Genomic DNA, 15,085 nt, shown 5'->3' with positions numbered 1-15,085 from the left:
TCTTTCAAAATCCCCAAAACTTTTCTTTCAAAAATACCCCAAAAAAGACCCCAAACTTTTAAACAGTTGTGTAAATCTATGTGTGCTTTCTCTGTCAGGTGACCTCTCTGGCTGACTCTATGGACGACACTCTCACGTGTCAGTCAGGCAGAGGAGATTCTCAAGATGGTGGTGGGGGAGGCGGCGAGGAGAGCGAGGATTTCGGCGAGTGTGTGTGGAGCAACAAACCTACCTCGCGTAGGGGGGTCATGGGAGAGCAAGAGCGTCTAGGGGTCATGCATGAGGACAGCACAGCCACCTCGTACAGCGATGTCACGCTTTATATGGATGACGGCATGCCGTGTTCTCCGCTATCTATCGAGCGGGTTCCCTCTAGCACGGACACAGAGTACTGGGGTGTCAGCAGTGGGGTTGGAGGCCGTGAAGACAGCCGGGAAACGGAGGGTGGTGGGAGCAATAACAGCCGGCGAAGCACACCGTGCACCGAATGCAGAGATTTCCGCTTGCGTGGGTCACACCTTCCCGTTCTTACCATAGAGCCGCCTAGTGACAGCTCCGTTGACATGAGCGACCGTTCCGATCGAGGCTCCCTCAGCAGACAGCTGCTTTACGAGCAGGAGCCTGCAACGGGTGGATCGCCCCAAGGGACTCTCAAACACAACCCAGCAACTCGCACGCCAAATCCTTGCGCAGCACAGGGCCAGACGCGACCCCCTGGTCGCCCCATCCCATCCCCTCTGCCTACACACTTACCGCACCACGCTATGATGCACCACCATCACCACCCACATCTTCACCATCCACTGCACCACCACCCTTTGCCACACATCCATCACCCCTACCCAGACCCCACGTCTCCCTCACCCACCCAACCCCCACTCACACCCCTCTCTTCCTCATCCTCCGCGCCCCTGCCCACTACTGGCCTGGAGCACTCGGATGGGGACAATGACTCCCTGAACTCCACCACCAACTCCAACGAGACCATCAACTGCAGCTCAGGCTCTTCGTCTAGGGACAGTCTAAGGGAACCATTGCCTCCTCTAGGAAAACAGACCTATCAGAGAGAGAGCAGGCATAGCTGGGACTCGCCCGCCTTCAACAATGACGTGGTGCAGAGAAGGCAATACCGCATCGGACTCAACCTCTTCAACAAGTAAGAGATGTTCACCAAAATGCATCACAAGACCAGTGATAGGAGTAGAGATGCAAAGGGGCAGAGCATAACCAGTAAAAATCCAGATAACGAGATCCAGGAGGCGAGGTTGCATCCAGGTCCAACTCCTCCCACTCTACCCATCTCCACCCCCTGGATCTGAATCTAACTCCTTCCACTTTATGTATTTCTAATCCTACCTGTCTCCACCCCCTGGACCTGGATTCTGGATCTCGTGTTCTGCAGTGAGGAGCTACTAAAAAATTCTGAAAAGTTTCTGGAAATTTACTTCCCTAGATAGGATTGACATTGTGTGGTTTCAGTTGACATTTTGGGTTGAAACTTTAAATAGTGACAGCAGTGTCTTGCAGTCTAAGTCTTTTTAAACAAGATTTCCACTTTTTAAAATCCCCATTCTATACACATGCACTGTTTTTATTAAATAATTATTCAAAATGAAATGCAATTATTTAGAATGTTCAGTTATCCACTTTTGAGCATTCTTGTTGTTTTGTTTCATTAACAATTACAATTGGATTATATTAGTTGAGAAACTATGTATATTTGTTCTTTAAAAAGGCATTATCATGTTGCAGAACTATTGAACTGCTAAAAAACAAAAAAACAAAAAGTTGTTCAAAATAGTGAAAAAAGAAACGGTAACCAATATGTTTCCATTTTCATATACAGTAACCTTAAAATCATGATGTTAAAAACATTTTAAGTACAAATCTTTTTCAATTCCAATCTATATATTTCTCCTCCATATGGTTTATCACACCTGTCATATTTCATTTTTACATCCTTATATTGAGGATATGACAAGCCCAGAGTGATTTCTCTGAACATTTTTCTGACTTAATACCTATGTTAAGATCACAGATGATTTTTGACAGTACAGTGTTATTTTAACACGTCCCTCTATTATAAATCATAGAGAATTGATAATATAAAGTAACGGTAACATTTTATGAATCAAGATTAATGTGTGAATCTTTTAGCAGGTTCCTTTAGAAAACTAAGTCTGATGAGGAAATGAAACCGTATGCAATCAAACGCATTTTAAGATCAGTTGACGGAAATAAATAAAAGACCGCACGATCAAATGCAAGACGTGGGAACCTAAATCCGATTGGATTTAATTTCTATTTCAATATTCTCTTTTTTTGTCTTTAATTCAGTTTATCACAGATTTACTGAAAAGAATCTTATCCTATCTTTTTCGTCTTCACTCTCCCTGTCTTTTTCTCTTTGTCTTTCAGGAAACCAGAGAAGGGGATCCAGTATTTGATAGAGAGGGGTTTTGTATCAGACACACCTGTGGGCATTGCACGCTTCATCCTGGAGAGAAAAGGCCTAAGTAGACAGATGATCGGGGAGTTTCTGGGAAATCGACAAAAACAGTTCAACAAGGATGTGTTGGAGTAAGTAATGATGTTTTTCCTGTCTTCCAGACCCAGATTGTAGCAAAGCATCCATATGCTGGAGGCAAAAAACAGAAGCCAGACACTGGCTAAAAAAACAAAAAACAAATACATGTTAGCAGATGAATTCAACAATCTTTCTGTTTTTCTTTCTCAGCTGTGTGTTGGATGAGATGGATTTCTCCGGTATGGATCTGGATGACGCCCTGAGGAAGTTTCAGGCTCAGATTAAGGTTCAGGGGGAAGCCCAGAAGGTTGAGAGACTGGTAGAGGCCTTCAGGTAGCCTTTACTCTCATCACAACCTTTGCTCTTTTAACTGCATTTTGTAGTTCCGCATGAGTATCACCTTTCTTTCTTGCAGTCAGAGATACTGCGTGTGCAACCCTGCACTCGTCCGCCAGTTTCAGAACCCAGACACTATCTTCATCCTGGCATTTGCCATCATCCTCCTCAACACAGACATGTACAGCCCCAACGTCAAAGCTGAGAGGAAGATGAAGCTGGAGGATTTTATTAAGAACCTTAGAGGTGATCCACTCCATCCTTCCATTAGATCTAGAATGTCTTTAGCTAAATCAGATAGATTTTCCAGCTGTTTTCATGTTCTTTTTTTTCCTCATTTGTTTTCCCTCTCTTTTTCATTGACAGGAGTTGATAATGGACAGGACATTCCCAGGGATATGTTAGTGGGCATCTACCAGCGCATTCAGAAATGGGAACTCAGGACAAATGATGATCACGTGTCTCAAGTGCAAGCTGTGGAGAGGGTCATCGTGGGCAAGAAACCTGTGAGTCAAACCATGTGATTCACTCATGCACATCATACTTCTGGCTGAAACCCCATATTGTTGTTCAGCTTGTAGTTAAAAGGAAATTTGATCTTCAATTTGTTTGTGTCATTTAGCGTGAGACAAACCAAGTTGTATTTTGATATGCTACGTGTGTGTGTGCACAGGTGCTTTCTCTGCCACATCGCAGGCTAGTGTGCTGTTGTCAGCTGTATGAAGTCCCTGACCCCAATCGACCGCAGAGGAGTGGAGTTCACCAGCGGGAGGTCTTCCTCTTTAATGACCTGCTAGTGGTAAGTCTTCAGTCAGCCGTATTGGTCTAATTACTGCAAGATGTAGAGGAAAAATACTCCTTTTGGTTTAGAAAAGTCATGTGCACTTATAATTATATAATAGTACAATATTTGTTTTAAAAAATGTTTACAGGATGTATTGGCCTACTGTTTTCATAAAAAAAAAATCAGTAAGAACATGTAACAGTTTCAGTTTCTATCTATCTATCTATCTATCTATCTATCTATCTATCTATCTATCTATATATACTATATACACACACAATTCATTAGTCAAAATATTATGTATTTATACGTATTACTACTATTACTACTATTGCTACTACTATTTCAATCACGATTCGTTATCGATTAGTGAAGTCGGGATAGGCGGAATCGCACTGAATGACAGACCAGAAGCGCTCTCTCGCACGCGCTCTCTCTCTTTCTTGCGCACGATCCCAGTTCTCTCAGACAGCACGCGATCAGTTCTCCTCGCGCCTGAATGGTCAAATGCACACATAGTTGTCAAAATGTCCATCGTGTGGAGTATCTCACGTAAATACAGTCAGTTATGGCTTAAGTGGACGTAAACATTTGGGTGAAAACAGGATATGTGTCAGTATCCATGGATTTGATCTTAAAGGGACCGTAGCCTATAATTGTCATTAATGTTAATAAAACAACAAAAATATGTTAAATAAATGTATACATGGTAAATAAACCTACTGTGTCTGAAAAACAAGTTTATTTAATTTGTATCTCTATAGTATTTGTTGTATTGTTTGTAATTTGTTTGTAAATTTCTTTTTATACAATTTTATATATTTGTAAGTATGTCCTTTGAAGGTTATTGGACACTGAAATTTTTGTTCTCTCATTAGAGTAATATTAAAGAAGCTGTCCTACATTCATTAGTCTCACTGTGTTGTGCTTGGAAAACTGCAACATCACCAAAAAAAGAGAGAGAGAGAGAAATTAATAAATGTATAGGCATCGGTATCGGTGAGTACTAGAAAAAAGTATCGGTACTCGTACTCAGTCCTTAAAAAATGGTATCGTGCATCCCTAATAATAATAAATACTTGAAGATTTTGGACACCTTCTCATTCCTTATCATTTTATTAAAAGTCCTCAAAACTATTAAATAGCACAAATAGAAATATTGAAAAATACAGTGACCAAAAACAGGGTAAACAAATCAAGAATGTTATATACTTTGTCTAGATTACAGCTATTCAGACTGCAAAAAAAACTAAAAATAAATTACATATATGTATGTGTATGTGTATGTATGTATGTTATGTATGTATGTATGTATGTATATTGTTCCAAATTATTATGCAAGTGACATATCAGTAGGATTTCAATACTATAAACATTCAGATTTTAGTTTTTCAAAGAAAGTGTTTGTTTGTTTTATTTCTCCATATCTTTTTAGATAACTGACAATCTCAGACAGGTTTGTTAAATAGTTCGCCAGATCTCAGGTAAATGGAAACCCTACTTAAAGAGGTTGTTCCACATTATTAAGCAAGTCACAGTTCTCATGCAATATGGGGAGGAAGAAAGATCTTTCTGAAGATGAAAAGCATGACATGGTGCAATGTTACGCAAAAGGTATGAAAACAACTAATATTTTTCAAAAACTGAATGGAGGTTATCAAACTATCATAAGATTTGTGAGTGATTTAGAGCACAGCAGAACTCGGTCAGATAAAGGCTTATTAAGGAAAGTTTCTGTCAAACAAGTTAATTGTATTAGAAGGGCAGCTATAAAAAGCCACTGTTGAGCACCAAACGGGTATTTTGAAGCTGCTGGGCTCACTGGAGTCTCAAAAACCTCTCCATGCAGGCTGGCAGTTATGTGTAAAGTTGCATTTCAGCCACCTCTAACCAAAGCTCACAAAGAGAAACAGCCCTAATATATATTCAAGTGTGTCCGAGCATTTTTCTGTTGTATGTATATAGAGTATGTATATGTATAATGATCATAACTACATCCTAACATCCCCTTTTGTTCCCCTCTGTAGGTAACAAAGATTTTTCAGAAGAAGAAGACGTCTGTGACGTACAGTTTCAGACAGTCTTTTCCCTTGGTGGAGATGCAGGTTCATATGTTCCAGAACTCCTGTAAGTATATTCATCCATCCATCTGTCTCACCATCTGCCCCTCCTTCTTTATTTATACTATCACTCCATTCCAGCTCGTTTACACACTCTGCTCTCATCCACTCCATCTCAGCTTGGTGCTCTCTCATTACCCTTTCCTTGCTTTCATGTAGGTGGTGTTTTGGTTTCTAACCAGTATATGAAGGAGAAAAAGACATCCTCATGCCATTACCTCAATTGTGGCTGTTCTGTTGATTTCTGAAAACGTCTGTTCTCTATTTATCTTAATCATAATTTGTTTTGCACTTGTTTTCCACTAACAAAATATCTAATATATGCTTAAAAGAAGATAAATGAAAGTAAAATTTCATAAGATTAAGACAATCTATTTTGAATTAAATGTTTTTCTTACCCCATTGTTTTTTTTTTATTATTGTTTTAAAAATAAACCTCTCTGTTTTGTTCGATTTATGCTTAAAGAAAAACTAATAACAAAGAAAAATAACTAAAAATATATATAATTTTGATTAGTACACAGTTTGATATTGTGTGTATCTGTAGACTTTTGTCAAAATGACAGATCTATAACTAATTACATGAGGCACAGCACATGCCTCTTTATCTGGGTCTCTCTTTAATTGACTGCATTTCTCCTCTATCTCTGTCCCTCTCTCTCAGACTATCCTCACGGTATCAGACTGACATCAGCAATGCCCGGCAGTGAGCGTAAAGTTCTGATTGTGTTCAACGCGCCAAGCCAGCAGGACCGAACACGCTTCACCAGCGACCTGCGTGAGAGCGTCGCTGAGGTTCAGGATATGGAGAAATACCGTGTAGAGTGTAAGAAATCCTTATTTTCTGTTGTTTCACATATGACAGATCAAAAGCATGAGGTCATTTTCTTGTTTGCCAACTGAAATTTCAGAAATTTGCTGTGTGGCTGATAAATTATTCAATAGGGTTAATGTTCATAATTGTCAGTTTTGCTAGCATTAACCCCCTTAACTCTCTTCTCCGTAGCTGAGTTAGAGAAGCAGAAAGGTGTGATGCGTCCAGGGCTCCTGAGTGGAGATGTGGGCGGGGTTGGCGGAATGAAGACCGAGGCTGTGAACGGCACTCTGGGAAGGCCCAGTCTGGATGACACGTACGCAGCAGGGGAGGGGCTTAAACGAACAGCACTTAGCTCCTCACTGAGAGACCTCTCTGAGACAGGTACAACACACATTCACACAACAGACTCCCTTCTGTTTCAAGTAGGCTCTCAAAAAATGCAAAATTTACCACAAATTATGCTTTCTTACATGAATGCTCCCTGGATTTCTGTGGACTGCAGAGCATAAAAAATAAAAATAAAACAAGATTTATATGGAGGAAATATTTATAAATCCACCACAGTTTGATCATGAATGCCATACTGTAACAGTTGTGAAGTACAGATTGACAGACAGTGCCCTCTAATGGCACATTATGTCCTTGCATACAGTTTTTCATTCAGTGGCTGTTTTTTGAATGTCAAATTTTATTGTATGTGCAATCACAGTATGCAAAATTTCTGTATGCATAGATTGCATAGATGCTACATTTGTTCAAATGTGCAGTATACATTGGGGCAGACTCTCTGTGTAAGGGCTGTGACACACCAAGCCGACTGTCGGCCATCGGCCAGTGGCGGGCCGTTGGTGAGCGTCTGTTGCAATGTGTTCCATACGTCAGCTCTAGTCAGCATTTTGAATCGGCAACTGGGCTGGCGTCGGTGAGAAAGATCTGTGCACAAGAACAAAGCACAGATATGGCAGAGCAAAGAAGTCAAAATGGCATAGACAGAAGGCTGTTCTAATTTTACATCATCTTGCCTCAGCATTCCAATACACAAATATTTTCATAACAACATGAGCCACCTGGAATGAAGAAAAAGATCAGCATGATTAATATTCAAAATAGTAAGCAAGCACTGCTTTGTTTCCGATTTGTATATCTGCAGTTCTAGTTTCAGTTTCCCTTTTTGAATGACAAATATAGACTACATGTACCTGCTGATATAGACAGTTATTTCCTTACATGCAGGCACAGAACGCACACGCTACTTGGCAGTCGCCTGTAGTCCTTTTGGTGTGGTGTTCAAGCGCAGCTTTTTTGGCCAGACGCAGCTAACATGAGGCAACAACAGCTTTTGTCGCTGCTAGTTCTTTGACGTCAGCTCGATGTGTCACGGCCTTAATACTGTATCACACAATGCGATGATCTTGACTTTGACCACAAATTTCCATGAATTGATAGCTGCCAAATTTTTGGAATCTTTTTTTCTTTTCTCAATGTTTGATCAGGCTGCCAAGAGTTAACACATTTTTACGGAAAATACAAAATAGCCATTTTATTTTGTAGCCATTTTATTTCGAACTCGCAGAATTAAACATGAATGTAATGTGGTCATGCGGCATACTACTCTTTTTTTTAAATATTTTCTGAATATTTTATAATTTCTGAACACATCCGATCTCGAGTTCAGTGTCGTGAAGTTTAGTTTTGTCGGTGGATATTGTTCATTGTAAACAGATCATCCAGGGTCAAACACCCAGTAAGAGGTTTTGGAAAATGTTTTCTCTGTGATCTTTGACCCTGACCTTGCTGTGCTTGGCGCAGGAAAGCGAGGCCGTAGAAACAGTGTTGGCTCTTTGGATAGTACCATTGAAGTAAGTCGGACAGGTTTACTAACTGCTCGTAATCACGTTGAAATGGAATGATCTTGTGTTTCAGCTTTCTCAAGTGCATGAGTCCTCTGTTCTGTATTTAAGAAAATTATTTTGCATGAATTTGTGATTATTGTGTGAGGAAGTGCAGCATGTTTTATTCCATATTGTGTAAAAACAGTAATCTGTGTTTGCTTTGCATGCAGCATGTCTAATAGGTTATGTCTGGTGCATTTGCTACTAACTACTACTAACTAATGCATTGCTCTGGTAAAATAATGCCTCAATCAGTGTTTGAGGCTTCTGTTTTAAAGGTTCGCATTCATATGTTTTGCCTGAATAAAATGAGTGAAGCGCTCTAATAAGGAATGCTTAGTTTGTTATATATACTGAGTAGTCGACTATCACAAAAATCATTGTGGCTTGTTTAATGACACTGACATTTCTAACTTTTGCCAGATGTTTGAAGCTGTTTAAATCTAATGCTAAAGGGCTTTTTGGTTTTTGCTGTCCAGGAGATGTGTGTACGGTGTTACACATCTTGTGTGGATGTACTTTTAAGTCTCATCTACATTATTGTCTTGCTCTTAATTTAAAATTAAGCGTGTTCTGATATTAAAATTCTGGCTGATGCAAACAAGCCAATAATTATTTAATATATACCATAGCAATACATGAGACAAAACAATCTGATATAGATGTGCATCAAGTGTTACACTGTGTCTACACTGGACAGGAGCGGCGCGATGCAACGCGTCAAAAGACAAAAGAACCCATCATAATCCATGATATTGTCTACACTGGATGCTTTCCAGTGCTTTCCAGTGGTCGTCTTGTCGTGTTCAGTGTAGAAAGCTTTTAGCTGTTGCGTCGTGCCGCGATAAAAGTTGCGTCTGGTGTAGACATGGTGTTAGTGTAAATGCAATCTTAACAGACCTGCCACTTGTTCTATGTAATGTGTTTCTTTGTCCTTTATTTTATTACAGATATTTCACTTGTTCTTTTTCTAACCAATTTTTACATTTGAATTTATTATCTAAATAATAAATCCATTTAATTTAATTAATATTTTTATTTTCAAATGGGTAAATAAAATAGTAAAATGGTTCTAACCATTTTTGCCATGGTACAGAAAATGATACAGAGAACTGTTAAATTTTACTGGTATTGGTACCAACTGCTGAAATTTTAGTACTGTACATTATGACACTAAAATTCATATTTATTAGTTGTTTTTATTTAGAAAAAATAGTATAGCATTTTAATATCTGGTATTTATTGGTTATCTACTATAACATAAATCATAATTGCTTATCCGTATTGGCCAGAATTTTATCAGTGTATTCCTAAAAAGTAGCAAATTATTTATTTGACGAAGTAAATGTGGTGTGTCTGTCTCGTTAGTCCCAACACTGTCCGTCCTCTTAGATTTTCAGTGTAATAACTGTCTGGCTTTGTGTGTTTGTGCGCACTGTAGGGATCCATCATTAACAGTCCTCAGCCGCATCAGCGTATGCCCATGGGGGGCGCTGTTCCCAGCTGCTACGGGCTGGAAGACTACCGGCCTCACCGCCCCATCCTGAGCCCCGGAGTAGGGGTGGGGGGTGGGCCGGGGCAGCTTCACAACGCCGTAGGCAATATTGGGGGGGTCCCTGGCATCAACGATCGAGGTGGGGGACCGGGGAGCAGTTCTGGAGGGAGCAATTCCGGTTCCTTCCTGGGCTCCCTGTTTGGGAGCAAGCGCGCCAAACCCCCTGCTCCCCTTACTCCCCCCGGGCCACATTACCCGGCTCCCGTGCCACCTCCTACTACAGGAGGACCGCCACCTCCATCCCCCTCCGCCCTCAGCCAGTCAGACCCCGGTGGCCCGTCCAAGATCCAAGCGCTGCACGCTCAGTACTGTCACAACAACTTTGGGCAGCCTCCGCCCCCCTACCACCATCATCATCGGTTCCACATGCAGGTGGCCGCCCCTGGCCATCCACCCGCTATCCATCACACCTTACAACGAGGGTCCCTCCCGCGACGCGGGCCGCCCGCTCCTTCACACGCCCAGCTCCAGCAGCAACTATCCCATCATGCTATGCAGCAAGGCCGCTACGCCAATATGGCCTGCACCCCTCCGCCTCTGTCCCCGCATTCGCCCCATTCACCCATCGGTCCTTTCAACTTCTACCACGTGCACCCCAATACCATACGCCACGTACGGGTGCCCGGGCCTACCGGCAAGCTTCCTCTCACTCTGTCTCATTCGCAACCCCACCCTCACGCCCACTCCCACGTTCACTCTCATACCCACAGCCATCCCGTCCACGCCCACAGCCCCCACCCCTTACTGCATCACTCCGCCCATCAAACTCATTTCGTTTTCTCGCCGCCCCCTCAGGCGCCATCCGCCATCACCGCCCGGCACATACCCCAGGGCCCCGCCCACTACATACCGCAGTACCCGCCCCTCTCCTCCATTCCGCCTCCTCCACCACATTCCCCGTTACCTCCTCCTTCGTCACCACATACCCCTCTCACCCCACTTACCCCGCTCTCTCCCCTAGCCCCGCAGCTCCCAGGACCCATGGGGTCGCAGTCGGGCGGCCCAGGGGGCGGAGGAGGAGGCGGAGCCAGCAACAGCAGCACAGTCGGCAGCTCCAAATCCAAACCTATCAACCGCATCAGCACGGTGGTGTGAGGGTGAGCCGCGGCAGAGGGCGCAGAGTCTCAACGCGGAAGCGCCGGAGCCCAGGCAAGAGGAAGCATACCATACTCAGACTCTGTTACTTCCACATCCGCTTCCCTCACGTGTAGAGTGGGAAACCTGGCCGGCTACATGCTCATTGCTAGCCTGAATGGCCTCTTGCTGTCCGCCGCCATTCAAAACAAAGGCTGTGTAACAGCATAAAATCTCCGACTGAAGATCTGAGGAGCCTGATGGAGACAATGGTGAAGCAGATGAAGTGTTTTTAAGAGTTTGAGTTGAATTTGACTTGCATTGCTGCCAAAGGAAGAGGTTACAGGAGATAAGGGGGTGCCAATTTAAGTCAGACTGATGAATTTAAGATTCAGTGTAAGAAGATGATGATGATGGTGAACTCTTCAAACACTCAACATGGACACATAACCGGACAGATGAGTGCAAAATATAAAAGAAACTGAACTTTTTTTCATCTGTAGTCTTTTCAGTTTCCATGTGTCTCAGATGACAATCATTTCAGGGTCAGTCAGAATTTTTGCTTGATACATTCCTCAACATTGTCAAATGTATTCCTCAGCGTGTAAGAAGGGCCAGCATGCATTTAGAGGGATGCCAAACACTATATTTTGATTCTTTTAAACTTTCATTTTGACTTGTGAGTGAAGGGATGGGGTGGGAATTGCTGAAAAAAGTTTACTTAAATATACTTGGTAAAAAAAAAAAAAAAAAAAATCACTATTTTGGAACTATTTGAAAAATGTTTTTGCTTTTGTTTTGTTTTTGTCTTGAAGAGGCTGGGCATCAGGTTTGCAATAAGTCAGCCATAACAGTAAAAAAAACCTTTTTGAAGACCTCAGTGAAGTCATTATGTCATGTGCGCCTTTCATTTATTAAACAGAATGTGTAGAAAGAGATTTAAATTGTTTGGTAGATATTTCTTTTTTCTGTTCTATAAGACAATTAAGTCTCACCTAATGGAACAAACCTAAATGTAATGTACACAAAAGAGTCATGACTAATAGCGACCAATAATCAAGACATAGATAAATAGAAAAATCAGCACTGCATTTGTTTTGATTTCCTGCCACCTGTTACCTCAGCATCTCTCCTTCCCTTTTAGCATTGTCATTTCACTATTATTTTTGTCTTATTTAAACAATCTCACCTGACCAATGAAACATTTTATTTGGCAATTCATTACATAACCTTAGTGCCTACTGTAAAGGTTTGTCATTGGAGGTTCAGGATCAGTGGTTACATTGTGATACACCTGGATATTTTCTCTGGATGACCTGATGGAGGAGCAGGGTGTTCATAGAGAGTGTCATTGAATCTTTGAAATGAATTCTGTACTTATGGACTTGCGGTTGAAATGTGTTACAGATATCTTAAATATTTAGAAGTAACTCAATTTTAAAAAGAACATCTGGATATGGGTGATTTTAATGGGTGACTTTATTACTATTATGATGTCAAATACTACTGATATAATTCTTGCTTTTTTGGTGTAAAAGCTACTGCTAATATAACACATGGATATGTTTTAGCAGAGTGCCGTGCTGAGTGTTTTCTAAGAGCTTTTTTTAGACGGACCAACAGGCTAGGTTTTTTTTGTGTACAATTAATGTTTAGCCAACTAATTGGACTGCTGATTTCAGGTAAATGTTTTGCAGCAAGTTTATAAAACTATATTATCCACATAAAAGCTGTATGATCCATGTAAAACTTGTCGTTGCCAGAAGCCATACACACTTGAGCAACTCGCTCTTTTAATATTGTGAATTTTGCTGAGTTGCATGTCCAATGTCAGTGCCCTCTTATTTTTTTATATGAAAGCTGTTTAGAGGACTTATGTTCATGCACACACACTCATTTACACTGAGAGACTGTAAAGCATCTTTAATTGTGAATTGCTGAAAGTTTCTGGTTTTGCACATACACAAGTTAAAAATCATCAGTGCCTAGGATCCAAAGTTCCATCTGCGTCCCTCCAAACAGTCCCTATCTCTTTCTGCTTACCCCCTTCGACAACCAAAATGGGCCGTTCTCTCTCCATTAAGCAGAATCATTTACAGTATTACATTAGTGATGATGTTTGTGTTGAGGAGTTATTTTTATACTTATAAAATTTTAACATTTTTTAAAAGTCCTACAAGGATGAAAACATCCTAAATAAGAATATTAATCTCTGCTGCTAGGCCCAGCCCTTTATTTTATTTTTACTATTTTCTTTGCCTGTATGAAATACATTTAGTCGAACTACAATAACGTTTATTCAGGTAATTGATTCCAGTACTTCAAATCTGCTAGCATTATCCATAACTGGAATCCTTAAGGCCCTTGTAGACAAACAGGAGCTCCATGTCCCTGTTCATTAGCTGTGGCGTGATCTGAATTTAGAGGGCCGTTCAACACATTTCACATTTTTTTCCTATGGGTGGTATTGCTTCTCTCTAACTCTAACGCTTTGCTCTTGTGCTTGTATTAAAGAGTCCTGAGTGCTGGGGCATGCTGAGCTCAAACACAAATAAAGCAGAGATATATGATGTTAAAAAAAAGAAAAAAAAGAAATCGATCCAGTAGTTTTTTGAGACGCGTGTTCTGGTTTCTGACACGCTAATGTCTTGCGCCACCGTGCCCCGTGTTGCATGTCTGCACTTACTGTAGCTGAATGATGCTGTATAAACCTGAATGTATATATTAGCTAATATAAATATGCCATATTTACTCTGCACTTGACTGAGGAATCAATATCTGGCTGGGAATGGGAACATGAACCATTGTTTACATTTTAAGGACCTGGGAATGGGGGGCTTGGAACGAATTGTAATTGTAAAATTGTATCAGTATGTGTGTGTAAGAGCAGTTCCTATATTTAAAATGATTAATTGTATGAAGTTTTATTTGTATATATGTATGAGGTTTCGATGCAGAACTAATTCAGAGAAATTATGTGATTATTTATTGCTCTCATTCTATAAAACATGTTCTTGCTGTTGGAAAGTTGTTTTTTTTAATTATTTTTATATATTTTTGAGCGACTGTTTGGCTGTGTGCGTACAGTATGGATGTATACGTGTATGCGTTTATGAAATCAGGCTAATGACCGATTTATATTAAGCATACAAAATCATTTTATTTGTCTAAAAGTTTATATTGTTATACTGTCTCAGTAATGCATTGAAATAACCACTCAAGAACTAATGCACATTACACATTGTATAATTAGGACTATTGATATCAGTCAACAGGTAGATACCATATGAGTATAACTGTAGGTTTCTACATTTTATCTAACACCAAGACAGAAATGACAAATGATGCTGGATAAAGTACTCTGGTCACATACATTTGTATACTGAGAAATGGAAGTTCTCCACTGAAGTTCATTGTGTTTCTGTCATGTACAATATAGTCGAAATCATAGTCAAAGTCATGCAAAATTAGTTGAGCTGAACATGTGACTCTCATCATCAAACTGGTCAAAACTCTTAAGGCCATTTTCTACAAAATCTTCAAACAGTTTTGAACACTTACAAATATGCTAACAAATTTGTATATCAATCATTTATTTGTTCATAAGAATATCCTTTAATATTTGAGCTCCTTTTCTACACTGTTGTGTGAACCACTTCAGGTTAAATGCTCCTTATAACAGTATATTAAAATGTACAATCTGTTTTCATTTTGAAGCTGGTTATATTTCATAGGATTCCAGAGCCTTTTTGTGCTTCCCCTTTTGCTGGTGATTAGTATGTGTTTCGCATTAGGCCACATAGGCTTGTGAAAGTCTCTCTGTGATGATTTCGGGTGTTAGGGAAAATAATTACCATACATTCAGAATTAAAAAGCATAATGTGGCTTACATTGTGCTTTTGTCTTATTTGTGTCCTAATAAACTGTGCCGGAGAATAGTGTAAACAGACCATCACAAATAAGCAGTACAAATGTTCAGC

At 40.5% G+C, this 15,085-nt stretch overlaps 1 protein-coding gene across 6 annotated transcripts in view; it reads left to right on the top strand.

Annotated features, from left to right (window-relative positions):
- LOC125279609 (IQ motif and SEC7 domain-containing protein 2) overlaps positions 1-14,128 on the top strand; it is a 95,259-nt gene extending 81,131 nt beyond the window's left edge. For 4 of the 6 annotated variants that reach the window (XM_048209479.1, XM_048209481.1, XM_048209483.1 and 1 more), the window contains 12 exons: positions 99-1,156; positions 2,419-2,580; positions 2,738-2,860; positions 2,943-3,109; positions 3,230-3,369; positions 3,537-3,662; positions 5,083-5,103; positions 5,675-5,774; positions 6,432-6,593; positions 6,774-6,965; positions 8,394-8,443; positions 9,918-14,128. In XM_048209479.1, the coding sequence (XP_048065436.1) occupies positions 99-1,156; positions 2,419-2,580; positions 2,738-2,860; positions 2,943-3,109; positions 3,230-3,369; positions 3,537-3,662; positions 5,083-5,103; positions 5,675-5,774; positions 6,432-6,593; positions 6,774-6,965; positions 8,394-8,443; positions 9,918-11,126 (3,510 nt within the window). In that variant the 3' untranslated portion in view covers positions 11,127-14,128. The remainder of the gene's footprint in view (positions 1-98; positions 1,157-2,418; positions 2,581-2,737; positions 2,861-2,942; positions 3,110-3,229; positions 3,370-3,536; positions 3,663-5,082; positions 5,104-5,674; positions 5,775-6,431; positions 6,594-6,773; positions 6,966-8,393; positions 8,444-9,917) is intronic. The other 2 variants (XM_048209480.1, XM_048209484.1) reach the window with 1 other exon arrangement.
- Positions 14,129-15,085: the final 957 nt, after the last annotated feature.

The sequence above is a fragment of the Megalobrama amblycephala genome, linkage group LG12, assembly GCF_018812025.1.
Source record: "Megalobrama amblycephala isolate DHTTF-2021 linkage group LG12, ASM1881202v1, whole genome shotgun sequence".
Lineage (NCBI taxonomy): Eukaryota > Metazoa > Chordata > Actinopteri > Cypriniformes > Xenocyprididae > Megalobrama > Megalobrama amblycephala.
This window is presented reverse-complemented; position numbering and strand designations above follow the sequence as displayed.